The 16,229-nt window shown below is 54.6% G+C and overlaps 1 protein-coding gene across 1 annotated transcript; it reads left to right on the top strand.

Moving 5' to 3' along the window:
* Positions 1–5,954: 5,954 nt before the first annotated feature.
* On the top strand, positions 5,955–14,650 carry LOC149525484 (uncharacterized). Its single transcript, XM_089776032.1, has 3 exons — positions 5,955–6,764; positions 6,960–7,144; positions 14,504–14,650. The coding sequence occupies exons 1-3, from the start codon at positions 6,215–6,217 to the stop codon at positions 14,648–14,650; spliced, it is 882 nt and encodes a 293-aa protein (XP_089632158.1). The 5' UTR covers positions 5,955–6,214.
* The last annotated feature ends 1,579 nt before the right edge of the window (positions 14,651–16,229 follow it).

Below are 16,229 nucleotides of genomic sequence, written 5' to 3'. Positions count from 1 at the left end.
TTGCTCATCATTGGCATTGGGGTTATCTCTACTGCCCTGCTTACCTAGGCTGCATTGTAATCCACCTCCGAACCCTGGGCCTTGCCTCCGGCCCCTAGCCCAGGGGAGTCTTGGCTGGCCTTCTCCCAGCCCTAGCCAGCTATCCCCAGCTAGTCACCCTCCTGGGAGCTCCTGCTTCCTCTGCAGTCAGCCTTTCACTGGCCCTCTCCGCTAAGCCAACTGTGCTTCACTAGATAGCTGCCAGCTGGGCTCTCCCTTGCCCTAACAGCTTCAGCTGGCCTCTTCAAGCAAACAGTGCTTCACTAGATAGCTGCCAGCTGGGCTCTCCCTTGCCCTAACAGCTTCAGCTGGCCTCTTCAAGCAAACAGTGCTTCACTAGATAGCTGACAGCTGGGCTCTCACTAGCCCTAACAGCTTTAGCTGGCCTCTCTGTTCCCAGCCCCAGTTCATGGCCTGAGTCCTGGTCTTAAAGGGCCAGTGCAGGGCAGGCGCCCTGTCACAAGCAGAAATAAACATAGGTAAGTGTAGAATGGCTTCATTTCTTCATTAAGGTATCAGGTAAAAGGGAGGAAAGATTTTCATGTCAGCAGAGGGAGATCAGGCATGACTGGAGAGAAGGCTGGGTTTATCTCCTCTCTGCCACCTTCTACCCAAACCCCTTTTATGTCACTTTCTTTCTCTCTCTCCCATTTTTCGTCTTCCTCAGATTGTACAGCAGGAAAGCATTTTACACTGTGGGATGTCCTGGAAGAGATGACTGGGAGCCCATTGTTAACAATCATCCCCCAGAAAACTACTGCTGGAGATCACTCATTTACTGTCTCACAGACTTCAGTGGAGTTCTATTTCAGTCTCTGGCTCTGAGCTTGCCCATGCACTGTCTTGCTCAGAAGTAACAACACTGGCATTAGTTACAATCTTTTCTCTTTCAGAACAACTCCGTGTGGATTCTGTTATGTCAGATTAAGCATCCTGTTGAAATAGTACCCCTCAAAATGGAAATGGGATGAATCAAAATGAAGTAAATCAGAAGACTCTAATGAAGAAAAAAATCTTAAATGAGCCAAAATGTTCCATAGAATCTCTATTCCATGCTCCAATAGTAAGAATATAACAGTAGGGATACACTGTCGACCACCTGACCAAGACAGTGATAGTGACTATGAAATGCTAAAGGAGATTAGAGAGACTATCAAAATAAAAACTCAATAATAGTGGGGGATTTCAACTATCCCCATATTGACTGGATACATGTCACCTCAGGATGAGATGCAGAGGTGAAATTTCTTTATACCTTAAATGACTGCTTCTTGAGCCCACAAAGGGAGAGAATATTCTTGATTTAGTCCTAAATGGAGTGCAGGATCTGGTTCAAGAGGTAAATATAACTGGACTGCTTAAAAACAGTGACCATAATGTAATATAATTTAACATCCCTGTGGTGGGAAAAACACCTCAGCAGCCTAGCACTGTAGCATTTAATTTCAGAAAGGGGAACTACACAAAAATGAGGAAGTTAGCTAAACAGAAATTAAAAGGTACAGTGATAAAAGTAAAATCCCTGCAACCTACATGGAAACTTTTCAATGACACCATAATAGAGACCCAACTTAAATGTATACCCCCAATTAAAAAACACACTAAGGTTATGTCTACACTTAGATGGATTTAGGGAGACTAATGATGGTGACTGAAATTGCAAATCAAGTGTGGGATTTAAGTATCCTGCGCTTGATTTGCATGTTCCCGGCTGGTCACCATTTTAGAAATTGACTAGCCTGAAGTAACTGCCCGCGTCTACACACGGGAGTGAAACAAGATTCCGAATTAAAGCCTTAAATCGAATTAGCTGGTAAACCTCATTGCAGGAGGAATACCAGCAAATTTGATTTAGGGCTTTAAATCGGAATCCCATTTCACTACTGCATGTCACCCTCATTAGCCTCCCTAGATCGATCGAGGGGGCTAGTGTAGACATACCCTAAGAGAACCAAGAAAGTGCCACCATGGCTTAAAAACCAAATAAAAGAAGCAATGAGTGATAAAACGGTGTCATTTAAAAAGTGGAAGTCAAATCCTAGTGAGAAAAACAGAAAGGAGCATAAACTTTGTCAAATTAAGTGTAAAAATATAGTGAGAAAAGCCAAAAAGGAGTTTGAAGAGCAGCTAGCCAAAACCCTCAAAAAGTAATAGCAGAATGTTTTAAAGTACATCAGAAGCAGGAAGATTGATAAACAACAAGGGTGCCTCTAGACTACGTGGCTCCATCAACAGAGCCATGTAAAGTAGTTTACTCAGCATAGTCAAAGAAACGGGGATTTAAATAATCCCCATTTCGTTAAAATAAAAATGGCCACCGCGCTGTGCAGACAGTCAGCTGATATGGCTCAGCACGGCAGTCTAGAAGTGCCGTGGTCGACAAGGGACACCTTTGTCGACCGCTCCTGTAAACCTCATTTCACAACATTTTGCGTCGTTTCACAACGGAGCCATGTAGTCTAGACGCACCCCAAGTGGGGTACTTGGACAATGGAGATGCTAAAGGAGCACTCGAAGATGATACAGTCATAGTGGAGAAGCCAAATGAATTCTTTGCTTCAGTCTTCATCACTGAGGATATTTGCAAGATTCCCAAACCAGAGCCAATTTCTTTAGGTGACAAATCTGAGGAATTGTCTCAGATTGAGGTGTCATTAGAGAAGGTTTTGGAAAAATTGATAAACTTTATAGCAACTAGTTACTGGGACCAGATGGCGTTCACCCAAAGGTTCTGAAAGAACTCAAATGTGAAATTGTGGAACTATTATCTGAGGCTTGTAACCTATCCTTTAAATCGGCTTCCGTACCTAATGGCTGGCAGATAGCTAATGTGATACCAATATTTCAAAAGAGCTCTAGAGGTGATCCTGGCAATTACAGACCAGTGAGTCTAACGTCACTATTGTCGTACTTCAGTGTTCTGTACTTCAGTACCTTTGGTGGTCTGTACTGTCAGTGTCAGCATCGTCTGCTCCGGGTCATCCTGGCACGTTCCTGACAGGACCTCTACTCCGTCGGTGATGATAAACTTTCGGCTGCGTGCATAACAATCGGTGCTCTCTTTATCTAGAATGTTAGACCCCATACACTTGGGTCAACACAGGCGATCTCTGAGAGCTCTCGGAAATGATAGATGCAGGCAAGGTTTGAAATCAATCGAGCAGGTTTATTGTCACATGCGAAGCTCTACCAGTTGGTAACAGAGATCAGTACAATGTTACACCACTGGGCACTATGGCCCGTGTTGACAAGGTACCAACACCGGGCAGGCCTATTGCCATATAACAGATAATTAACTGCAGTTAGTCAGAGGTAAGCCCCTGTGCATTCTGTAGGTCTTAGGCAATGACACCTGCCATTCAGGCACCTAGTGCGTCCCGCCTCCCCCTCCCTCCCAAGGTCGGGCGGAGAGCAGCCTTTGCAGTGTCCTTTTATAGACAGGTCCAAACAACTTACATCACTGCTTTACTTACCTTGTGCAAGGGGGGGCTTAGCTGCTATTCATCATCCTGTCAGTTCCGACCTGGTCCTGAACCTAGGTTGGTATGTGCAAAACTCCTAGGGAGTCCTTGTACCAGGACATTCCTTAAGGGCTGTGTCTAGACTGGACAGTTTTTCCGGAAAATCAGCTGCTTTTCTGGAAAAACTTGCCAGCTGTCTACACTGGTCGCTTGAATTTCTGCAAAAGCACAGACTTCCTACTGTAAGAAATCAGTGCTTTTTGCAGAAATACTATGCTGCTCCCGTTTGGGCTAAAGTCCCTTTTGCGCAAAAGAGCCAGTGTAGACAGCTCAGATTTGTTTTCCACAAAAAAGCCCCAATCGCAAAAGTGGCGATCGGTGCTTTTTTGTGGAAAAGCGCGTCTAGATTGGCCACGGACGCTTTTCCACAAAAAGTGCTTTTGCAGAAAAGTGTCCATGCCAATCTAGATGCTCTGTTCCTAAAATGCTTTTAACAGAAAACTTTTCTGTTAAAAGCATTTCTGGAAAATCATGCCAGTCTAGTCGTAGCCAAGATGTTCCGTTACTCCCCTTTGGCTTACAGTCTATACTTGGTGCTTCCCTGTGTCCTTCCATGCTTCACCTTACTTATACAATTATACAGTTATCAGTAGGGCCTCTTTTTTGGCTCCTGTGTTCCTGAACCAAAGTCTTGCTCACTAGATTTCAGACCTATTGCTGCTTCCATGTTACAGGCCTCTATTTAGGCCTGCTGACTCCATGTTACTGACACTGAACTTACTATAAGTACCAGGTAAATTAGTTGAAACTACAGTAAAGAATAAAATTGTCAGACACATGGATGAACATAATTTGTTGGGGGAAAGTCAACATGGTTTCTGTAAATGGAAATCCTTCCTTACTAATCTACTAGAGTTCTTTGAGAGGGTCAACAAGCATATGGAGAAGGGCAATCCAGTGGATATAGTTCCAGAAAGCCTTTGACAAGGTCCCTCACCAAAGACTCTTAAGTAAAGTAAGTTGTCATGGGATAAGAGGGAAGGTCTTTTCATGGATTGGTAACTGGCTAAAAGACAGGAAACAAAGAGTAGGAATAAATAGAAAGTTTTCCAAATGGAGAGAGGTAACTAGTGGGGTCCCCCAAGGTCTGTCCCTGAACCGATCCTATTCAACGTATTTATAAATGATCTAGAGAAAGGGGTAAAAAGTGAGGTGCTAAATTTTTCAGATGATACCACACTGCTCAAGATAGTTAAGACCAAAGCAGACTGTGAAGAGCTTCAAAAAGATCGCACCAAACTGAGTGATTGGGCAGCAAAATAGTAAATGAAATGTAATGTTGATAAATGTAAAGTAATGCACATGGGAAAACATGATCCCAATGATACATCCAATACGATGGGGCCGAATTTGGCTACAACTACGGAAGAGAGAGTTCTTGGAGGCATTGTGGACAGTTCTCTGAAGATGTCCACTCAGTGTGCAGGAGCAGTCAAAAAGGCAAATAGAATGTTAGGATGATTTAAAAAGGGATAGAGAATAAGAATTAAAATAGCTTATTGCCCTCATATAAAACCATGTTATGCCCACTTCTTGAATACTGCATACAGATGTGGTCGCCTCATCTCAAAAAAGATCTATTGGCATTGGAAAAGGTTCAGAGAAGGGCAACAAAAATGATTAGCAGTTTGGAACGGGTCCCATATGAGGAGAGATTAAAGAGACTAGAACTTTTCAGCCTGGAATAGAGAATCCTAAGGGGGGATAGGATAGAGGTCTATAAAATCATGAGTGCCCTGGAGAAAGTGAATAAGGAAAAGTTATTTACTTGTTCCCACAATATAAGAACTAGGTGTCACCAAAAGAAATGAATAGGAAGCGAGTTTAAAACAAAGAAAAGGAAGCATTTCTTTACTCTGTGCACAAACTTTCGAACTCCTTGGCAGTCTCCCAGTCTCCCAGCAGAGCGTCCAATATCCCCATCAATAGCTCCTCCCTAGTCTAGTGTCTTTTCTCCAGGTAGCAGGATAACCTGGGCCCCTGTCTTCTCCACCTCCTCTCCTCCACCCAATGTTCCCCCCTTGCTGGGACCAGATGGGCCAGTTGCCAGAGTCTCCCCTCTGCATCCCATTGTCTGTCACCTGGCTGGAATCGGCTGTGTCCTCTGAGCAGGGACAGGGTCACCAGGGCACCAGATGCCACAGCTACGGTTCTGGGCAGTTCTCTGCAACAACAAATTCCCCACCCTTTGTCACATTAAACCGGTAACATCTGGACGCTGAGTGGAATAAGTTGCCTAGAGATGTTGTGGAATCTCTATCTGAGGGTATGTCTACACTAGAAAGTTAGTTCGAACTAACGGACGTTAGTTCGAACTAACTTTCCTATGCGCTACACTAGCGCTCCGTTAGTTCGAACTTAATTCGAACTAACGGAGCGCTTAGTTCGAACTAGGTAAACCTCATTTTACGAGGACTAACGCCTAGTTCGAACTAGCTAGTTCGAACTAAGGGCTGTGTAGCCCTTTAGTTCGAACTAGTGGGAGGCTAAGGCTTCCCAGGTTTCCCTGGTGGCCACTCTGGCCAACACCAGGGAAACTCTATTGCCCCCCTCCCGGCCCCGGAGCCCTTAAAGGGCCACGGGCTGGCTACTCACTTTGTGCCAGTTGCAAGGCTGCCAGCACCCGTGCCTGCACAGCCTGCACCTGCCACACTATGAGCCAGCCATCCGAGGGCTCCCAGCCCTCCACTGCTCCCCACGACCAGCCTGGCGGCTCCCGGGAGCCTGCCCGGGGGCGCAAAAGGCGGGCGCCCGCCTGGTCAAGTGCGGAGATCGTGGACCTCATCGAGGTTTGGGGGGAAGCCTCAAATGTCCACGATCTCCGCACTAGCCACCGGAACGCGGCCGTCTATGGACGCATGGCTGCCAGCCTGGCCGCCAGGGGCCACCAGCGCAGCCGGGAGCAGGTGCGCTGCAAGATTAAAGACTTGCGGCAGTCCTACTCCCGGGCCTGCCTGCCAGGGGCTGACCCGGAGGCCTGCCCCCACTTCCATGCCCTGGACCGCATCCTGGGGCCTCATGCCGTCCCTGCCCCCCGGGACGTGATTGACCCCGGGGCAGAGGGACCGCTCCTGGACACCGAGGAGGAGGAAGAGGGCTCTGAGAGCCAGGAGCCTGCTGCCAGCCTTCCCAGGACCCGGGACCCCCGAGGCACCCCACAGAGCCGCTCGCCTGCATCATCAGAGGCCGGGGAGGCGTCCACCTGTGAGTACCCTCGTGTTCCCCTTATGTGTACGGGGGGCTGGGGCGAGAGGGAGCCCCGGGACCGTGCGCCTGGGCCTTGCCCACTACGGAGCAGCAGCTGGGGATCCTGCAGGGGCCCTGGCCTTGCAGAGGGGAGCTGGGTTTCACACACCTGGGCCCCTGGGGTAATTGACCGCTGGTCTTCTTGCACCACAGCTGCAGCACCGGGGACTGCAGGGCGCACCACCCCGCCTGCAGCAGCCGCCCGCGCCCGGGCAAGCAGGACAGCCAGGAACCAGGAGGACTACCAGAGGCGGCATCTCCGGTTCCTGGACCGACAGCTCCGTCTCCAGGACCACTGGGTCCAGGAGGACCTCAGGCTGCGCCAGAGGAGTCTGGAGGCCCTGGAGGAGCAGGGCCGTGCCCTGCGAGGCCACCTCCAGAGCCTGCTGGACCGCTTTCCATTTCCTCCTCCCCCTGCTCCCCCTCTTGCTCCCCCTGCTCCCCCTCTTGCTCCCCCTCTTGCTCCCCCTGCTCCCCCTCTTGCTCCCCCTGCTCCCCCTCTTGCTCCCCCTCTTGCTCCCCCTGCTCCTCCTGCTCCTCCTGCTTCCGCTCCTGCTTCCTCCACACCCCCTGTCCTCTCTGCCCCCCCCTCCACAACCATTCCCCACCGACGCCCCCGGACCCGCAGTGTGGCGAGACGGGAGAGGCACCCAGACTCCCACCCCTGAGCTTTCCTTTCCCTTCCTCCCTTCCCTCCCCTCCCCTTCCAGCTCCCTCGTCCCAGGTTTCCCCCTCCCTTCTCCCACCTTCATTCCTCCCTCCCCCACCCCAGTTCTGTGAAATAAACAGACGTTTTTGTTGGAAAAACAGGTGTCTTTATTTGACAGTAGGTAGGGAGGGGAAAGGGGAAGGGGGGGGTAGGGTGGAAGAAGGCCCCGGTGGGGCATGCAGGGAGAGGTCAGTCCTCCTCCTCCTCCACCTGGAAGCTCTCCCGCAGGGCTTCCCGGATCCGGATGGCCCCCCGCTGGGCTTCCCGGACGGCGGCGGTGCGGGGCTGACCGTAGTGTCCAGCCATGCGGTCAGCCTCAGCCATCCAGGCTGGCAAGAAAGCCTCCCCCTTCCGCTCACACAAATTGTGGAGCACACAACATGCCGCCACCACGGGAGGGATGTTGTGCTCGGCCAGGTCCAGACGGGTGAGGAGGCATCGAAAGCGGGCTTTCAGTCGCCCGAAGGCCCCCTCCACCACGATGCGGGCCCTGCTCAGCCTGTTATTGAAGGCCTGGCGGGAGGGATTGAGGTGTCCCGTGTAGGGCTTCATGAGCCAGGGCTGCAGTGGGTAGGCGGCATCCCCCACCAGGCAGACGGGCATGTCCACGTCCCCGACCCTGATGTGGCGGTCGGGGAAGAAGGTCCCGTCCTGCAGCCGCTGGCACACGGAGGAGTTCCGGTACACCCGGGCGTCGTGTGCTTTGCCGGACCAGCCCACATTTATGTCCGTCAACTGTCCCCGGTGGTCACATACGGCCTGCAGGATGACGGAGAAGTACCCCTTGCGGTTCACGTACCGGGACGCCTGGTGTTCCGGGGCACGGATGGGGATGTGCGTCCCGTCGATGGCCCCCCCGCAGTTGGGGAAGCCGAGGGCGCCGAATCCCCGGATGACGGCATCCGGGTTGGCGAGGCGGACCACCCTGCGGAGCAGCACCCGGTTGATGGCCTTGACCACCTGCGGAGAGAGACACAGCAAAGCGTCAATCAGTGGGGCGCCCGGGTGGCTGGGAGCGTGCGTGCCCTGGCAGTGCCCCGCGCCCCACTCCCGGAAGCAACCCCCCTGGCGGCGTGTAGTACGGCCGGGACAGCCCGACCCCTCCGGTGCGGGGCGCTTTCGCCTCCTCCCGCCCCCCCCTGTCCCTGGGGCGGCCCATCCCCTCCTCGCAGCCCCCCTGCCCCCCGGCTCGGTGGCCGACGAGCGCCGTACCTGCATGAGCACTGCTCCGACAGTGGATCTCCCCACGCCGAACTGGTTCCCGACGGATCGGTAGCTGTCCGGCGTGGAGAGCTTCCAGAGGGCGATGGCCACCCGCTTCTGGAGGGGGATGGCGGGCCTCATGCGAGTGTCCCTTCTTTGCAGGGCAGGGGCGAGCCACTCGCAGAGCTCCAGGAAGGTGTCCCTCCTCATCCTAAAGTTCTGGGTCCACTGTCGGTCGTCCCAGCGCTCCAGGACGATGCGGTCCCACCAGTCGCTGCTGGTGTCCAGACGCCAGATGCGGCGGGGCACGCCGGTGCCGGGGCGCCGCCGCGGCTCCTCCACGGCCCCCAGGGCGGCCAGGCGGAGAGGCAGGGGGCTGACGTTCCCCAGGTGGTGCCAGGCAGCCTCGAGCCATTGCTGGCAGGCTTGCAGCAGCAAGTCCAGAACGTGCACCAGAAGGTGCAGGGCGAGCCGTGGCTCCATGTTGCCACCTGCGGCGGTCCCCCCCGAAGGGAAGCACCGACACAGACGGGCACAGAGACCGACGCTTTGCTGTCCCTCGGCGAGGTTGGCAAGCAAGCAGGAAAAGCTGAGAACCGGCTGTCCAGGGGGGGTCCCTTTAAGCACGAGCCTCAGATAGCCTCAGACAGCAGCCACACAAAGCAACTGCTGACCTGATGCCCTGCCAGAACCGGTTTCAGCTGCCCTTAAATGCCCCCCTGCGTCCAATCAGTGTGGACGCGCTAGTTCGAACTAGCAAAACGCTAGTTCGAACTAGTTTTTAGTTCTAGATGCGCTAGTTCGAACTAGCTTAGTTCGAATTAACTAATTCGAACTAAGTTAGTTCGAACTAGCGCTGTAGTGTAGACGTACCCAGAGGAACATGGAATCATAGAATCATGTAGCTGGAAGAGACCTCAGAAGGACATTGAGTCCAGTCCCCTGCCCTAGGCAGGACCAATCCCAACTAAATCAACCCGTCCAGGGCTTTGTCAAGATGAGACTTAAACACCTCTAGGGATGGAGACTCCACTACTTCCCTAGGGAACCCATCCCAGTGCTTCACCACCCTCCTAGTGAAATAGCTTTCCCTAATATCCAACCTGGACCTCTCCCACCACAACTTGAGATCATTGCTCCTTGTTCTGCCATCTGTAACTACTGAGAACAGCCTCTCTCCATCCTCTTTGGAACCTCCCTTCAGAAAGTTGAAGGCTGCTCTCAAATCCCCCCTCACTCTTCTCTTCTGCAGACTAAACAAACCCAAATGTGCTCCAGACCCCTAATCATTTTGGTCACCCTCCACTGGACCCTCTCTAACGCGGGGTACTCCTTTGTTGCTCATTCCTCTTCGTATTTCTTCCCGATATCCGACTTTCCCACTCACCTCAGGGCTTTGGTCAGCGCCCTCCAATGAACTTAGTTTAAAGCCCTCCTCACTAGGGGTATGTCTACACTACAAAGTTAGTTCGAACTAACGTTCGTTAGTTCGAACTAACTTTCCTAGGCGCTACACTAGCGCTCCATTAGTTCGAACTTAATTCGAACTAACGGAGCGCTTAGTTCGAACTAGGTAAACCTCATTCTACGAGGATTAAGCCTAGTTCGAACTAGCTAGTTCGAATTAAGGGATGTGTAGACCCTTAATTCGAACTAGTGGGAGGCTAAGGCTTCCCAGGTTTCCCTGGTGGCCACTCTGGCCAACACCAGGGAAACTCTATGCCCTCCTCCCGGCCCCGGAGCCCTTAAAGGGCCACGGGCTGGCTACACACTTTGTGCCAGTTGCAAGGCTGCAAGCACCCGTGCCTGCACAGCCTGCACCTGCCACAGAATGAGCCAGCCATCCAAGGGCTCCCAGCCCTCCACTGCTCCCCAGGACCAGCCTGGTGGCTCCCAGGAGCCTGCCCAGGGGCGCAAAAGGCGGGCGCCCGCCTGGTCAAGTGCGGAGATCATGGACCTCATTGAGATTTGGGGGGAAGCCTCCAATGTGCACGATCTCCGCACTAGCCACCGGAACGCGGCCGTCTATGGACGCATGGCTGCCAGCCTGGCCGCCAGGGGCCACCAGCGCAGCCAGGAGCAGGTGCGCTGGAAAATTAAGGACTTGCGGCAGTCCTACTCCCGGGCCTGCCTGCCAGGGGCCGACCCGGAGGCCTGCCCCCACTTCTATGCCCTGGACCGCATCCTGGGGCCTCATGCCGTCCCTGCCCCCCGGGACGTGATTGACCCCAGGGCAGAGGGACCGCTCCTGGACACAGAGGAGGAGGAAGAGGGCTCTGAGAGCCAGGAGCCTGCCGCCAGCCTGCCCGGGACCCGGGACCCCTGAGGCATGCCACAGACCCGCTCGCCTGCGTCATCTGAGGCCGGGGAGGCGTCCACCTGTGAGTACCCTCGTGTTCCCCTTATGTGTACGGGGGGCTGGGGCGAGAGGGAGCCCCGGGACCGTGCGCCTGGGCCTTGCCCACCACGGAGCAGCAGCTGGGGATCCTGCAGGGGCCCTGGCCTTGCACAGGGGAGCTGGGTTTCACACACCTGGGCCCCTGGGGTAATTGACCGCTGGTCTTCTTGCACCACAGCTGCAGCACCTGGGCCTGCAGGGTGCACGGGCCTGCAGGGCACACCACCCCGCCTGCAGCAGCCGCCCGCGCCCGGGCAAGCAGGACAGCCAGGAACCAGGAGGAGTACCAGAGGCAGCACCTCCGGTTCCTGGATCGACAGCTCCGTCTCCAGGACCACTGTGTCCAGGAGGACCTCAGGCTGCGCCGGAGGAGTCTGGAGGCCCTGGAGGAGCAGGGTCGTGCCCTGCGAGGCCACCTCCAGAGCCTGCTGGACCGCTTCCCATTTCCTCCTCCCCCTGCTCCCCCTGCTACTCCTGCTTCCGCTCCTGCTTCCTCCACACCCCCTGTCCCTCCTACCCTCCCCTCCACAACCATTTCCCACTGACGCCCCTGGACCCGCAGTGTGGCGAGACGGGAGAGGCAGCCGGACTCCCACCCCTGAGCTTTCCTTTCCCTTCCTCCCTTCCCTCCCCTCCCCTGCCAGCTCCCTCGTCCCAGGTTTCCCTCTCCCACCCTCCTTCCTCCCTCCCCCCACCCCAGTTATGTAAAATAAAAAGACGTTTTTGTTTGAATAACAGGTGTCTTTATTTGACAGTAGGTAGGGAGGGGAAAGGGGAAGGGGGTAGGGTGGAAGAAGGCCCCAGTGGGGCATGCAGGGAGAGGTCAGTCCTCCTCCTCCTCCACCAGGAAGCTCTCCCGCAGGGCTTCCCGGTTCCGGACGGCCCCCCGCTGGGCTTCCCGGATGGCGGTGGTGCGGGGCTGACCGTAGTGTCCAGCCATACAGTCAGCCTCAGCCATCCAGGCTGGCAGGAAAGCCTCCCCCTTTTGCTCACACAGATTGTGGAGCACACAACATGCTGCCACCACAGGAGGGATGTTGTGCTCGGCCAGGTCCAGACGGGTGAGGAGGCATCGAAAGCAGGCTTTCAGTCGCCCGAAGGCCCCCTCCCCCACAATGCGGGCCCTGGTCAGCCTGGCATTGAAGGCCTGGCGGGAGGGGTTGAGGTGCCCCGTGTAGGGCTTCATGAGCCACGGCTGCAGTGGGTAGGCGGCATCCCCCACCAGGCACACGGGCATGTCCACATCCCCAACCCTGATGTGGCGGTTGGGGAAGAAGGTCCCATCCTGCAGCCGCTGGCACACGGAGGAGTTGCGGCACACCCGGGCGTCATGTGCTTTGCCAGACCAGCCCACATTAATGTCCGTGAACTGTCCCCGGTGGTCACACACAGCCTGCAGGATCACGGAGAAGTACCCCTTTCTGTTGATGTACCGGGACGCCTGGTGTTCCGGGGCACGGATGGGGATGTGCGTCTCGTCGATGACCCCCTCGCAGTTGGGGAAGCCGAGGGTGCCGAAGCCCCGGATGACGGCGTCCGGGTCGGCGAGGCGGACCACCCTGCGGAGCAGCACCTGGTTGATGGCTTTGACCACCTGCGGAGAGAGACACAGCAAAGCGCCAATCAGTGGGGCGCCGGGGTGGCTGGGAGCGTTCGTGCCCTGGCAGTGCCCCGCGCCCCACTCCCAGAAGCAACCCCCCCGGCGGCGTGTAGTACGGCTGGGACAGCCCGACCCCTCCGGTGTGGGGCGCTTTCACCTCCTTCCGCCCCCTCTTTGTCCCTGGGGCGGCCCATCCCCTCCTCGCAGCCCCCCTCCCCCCCGGCTCAGTGGCCGACGAGCACCATACCTGCATGAGCACCGCTCCGACGGTGGATCTCCCCTCGCCGAACTGGTTCCCGACGGATCGGTAGCTGTCCGGCGTGGAGAGCTTCCAGAGGGCGATGGCCACCCGCTTCTGGAGGGGGATGGTGGGCCTCATGCGAGTGTCCCTTCTGCGCAGGGCAGGGGCGAGCCACTCGCAGAGCTCCAGGAAGGTGTCCCTCCTCATCCTGAAGTTCTGGGTCCACTGTCGGTCCTCCCAGCGCTCCAGGACGATGCGGTCCCACCAGTCGGTGCTGGTGTCCAGACGCCAGATGCGGCGGGGCACGCCGGTGCCGGGGCGCCGCCGCGGCTCCTCCACAGCCCACAGCGCGGCCAGGCGGAGAGGCAGGGGGCTGACGTTCACCAGGTGGTGCCAGGCATCCTCGAGTCATTGCTAGCAGGCTTGCAGCAGCAAGTCCAGAACGTGCACCAGAAGGTGCAGGGCGAGCTGTGGCTCCATGTTGCCACCTGCGGCGGCCCGCCCCCGAAGGGAAGCACCGACACAGACGGGCACAGAGACCGACGCTTTGCTGTCCCTCGGCGAGGTTGGCAAGCAAGCAGGAAAAGCTGAGAACCGGCTGTCCAGGGGGGTCCCTTTAAGCTCGAGCCTCAGATAGCCTCAGACAGCAGCCACACAAAGCAACTACTGACCTGGTGCCCTGCCAGAACCTGTTTCAGCTGCCCTTAAATGCCCCCCTGCGTCCAATCAGTGTGGACGCGCTAGTTCGAACTAGCAAAACGCTAATTCGAACTAGTTTTTAGTTCTAGACGCGTTAGTTCGAATTAGCGCTGTAGTGTAGACATACCCTTGGTTTGCAAACCTGCTCTCAAAGATGCTCCTTCCTTTCTTGGGGTATGTCTACACTAGCCACCCTAGTTTGAACTAGGGTGGTTAATGTAGGCAACCAGAGTTGCAAATGAAGCCCGGAATTTGAATTTCCCGGGCTTCATTTGCATGTTGCCAGGCGTCGCCATTTTTAAATGTCCGCTAGTTCGGACTCCGTGCCCGCGGCTACACGCAGCATGAACTATCTAGTTCGGACTAGGCTTCCTAATCCGAACTAGCTGTACGCCTCGTTCCAATCTTTATCTTAGGTTGGAGGCGTACAGCTAGTTCGGATTAGGAAGCCTAGTCCAAACTAGCTAGTTTGTGCCGCGTGTAGCCGCGGGCACGGAGTCCGAACTAGCGGACATTTAAAAATGGCGATGCCCGGCAACATGCAAATGAAGCCCGGGAAATTCAAATCCCGGGCTTCATTTGCAACTCCGGTTGCCTACATTAACCACCTAGTTCGAATTAGGGTGGTAGTGTAGACATACCCTAGGTTAGGTGGATCCCATCTCTTCCTAACAATCATTGTGGCCAGAATAGAGTCCCACGGTTGAAGAAACTACAGCCCTTTCTCCGAAACCACCTGCATAACCACACATTTACTTCCTCAATCCCTACCCAGACCCTTCCCTTTGAAAGGGAGGATAGACGAGAACACCACTTGCACATCAAATTCTTTGATCCTTCTTCCCAGCAGTACGCAATCCACAGTAACCCATTCAAGGTCATTCTTGATCGTAACATTAGTTCCTGCATGAAGAAGCAGGAAGGGGTAGTGATCCGAAGGTTTGGTCAGTTTTGTAAGACTCCCAGTCATATCCTGAATTCGAGCTCCTGGTAAGCAGCACACTTCTCGATATTCCAGATCTGGATGGCAGATGGATTATTCAGCCCTTCTTAGGAGGGAGTGCTGGCCAACACCACCCATCTTTTTCCTTTGGGGGTGGTGGTCAAGAAACCCCCATGCCCAGGACTGCACATTCCATGCCTTCCAGTACATGGTGCCTGTGGAGAGAGCCTGAATATGATTACTTACCTCTTCAGCCATGGGGGATTCCTGAGTTGGCCTTTTTTTCTTTGTAGAAGTTACATGCTGCCAATTCTCTTCCTTGTCTTGTACTGCCTTCTCTGACTCTTCCGCCTGCTGTGTCTGCAAGATTAAATGCTGCCTTCTATTGAGGAAAAGCGGTGAGGAGTCCTGTGGCACCTTATAGACTAACTGAAGTGTAGGAGCATAAGCTTTCGTGGGCAAAGACCCACTTCGTCAGATGCATGTAGATGTATGTAGTACATGCATCTGACGAAGTGGGTCTTTGCCCACGAAAGCTTATGCTCCTACACTTCAGTTAGTCTATAAGGTGCCACAGGACTCCTCGCCACTTTTGCAGATTCAGACTAACACGGCTACTCCTCTGATACCTTCTATTGAGGAAGTCTTCATCCTTTCTGATCGAGCATTGGGTTGACACTTGGCCTCCAGTCCTTTAATTTTTTCTTCCAAAATGGCAACCAACTTGCACTTAGTACAGATGAAATCCCTTCTTTCTTCTGGGGGGAAGACAAACATGGCATGAGCAGTGCAGGTAACAATGGCAGACCTATCACTATCCATACCTGCTTTCCTTAAGTAAGGATTTAAAAGAATGGCAAGCATATCTCACACCCTTCCCACTCCTCTTTCAAATTCCCTCTCAAAACTCCCTATTTGCAATCACCGGTTCACAAGCTCCCTGGTCACTTGGTCCATTAAGCCGTGGACTGCCTGATAGTCCCTCTCCCTGCTAAGGCACAGGCAATCAGCAGAGGCTTCTAGATTTCAAAACCTGATTAGAAGCCAACAGCTTCCAGTCACAGCACACACTCAATGAGAGGGGGGAGGGGAAGTAGGAAAAAAATCCCACACTCACAAACACAGTTTCAGCACCCAGCACCCAGCAAGAAAGTCCAAATGCAACACGCACTTCAGACAGCTATTTCCCTCAGGTGTCCTGAATTTACTTCTCCTTCACCTGGAGAACTCCCTCTCAAAACTACCTGTTTGCAATTACCTGTTCACCTGTGGGGGTGACGGGAACAGTGGGTAGCCTGCAGGACTGGCTGCTAGGGGCAGGTGGCGAGTGCAGCGGGAGTGGCCAGCAGGGGGTCCTGTGGGAGTGAGGAGGTAGCTGGGGGGTGGTCTGTGGGAGCAGCTAGCAGGCATGGTGGAAGCGGCCAATGGGAGTGGCAGGGGTGGCCAGAGGGAAAGGCAGGGTGGTTGGAGGGATTGGTGGGGGCAGCTGGTGGAGTAGCCAGCAGGAGCAGTGGGGTGGCCAGCAAGAGTGGCAGGGTTGGGAGGTGCGAGTGGCACAAGAGGCAAACAGAGTGAGTGAGATGTCTTCTATTCCTACGCCTGCCCCCACAAGGGTGGGAGGGGAGCTCTT

This window comes from Pelodiscus sinensis, chromosome 2, assembly GCF_052426305.1.
Source record: "Pelodiscus sinensis isolate ZL-2025 chromosome 2, ASM5242630v1, whole genome shotgun sequence".
Lineage (NCBI taxonomy): Eukaryota > Metazoa > Chordata > Testudines > Trionychidae > Pelodiscus > Pelodiscus sinensis.
This window is presented reverse-complemented; position numbering and strand designations above follow the sequence as displayed.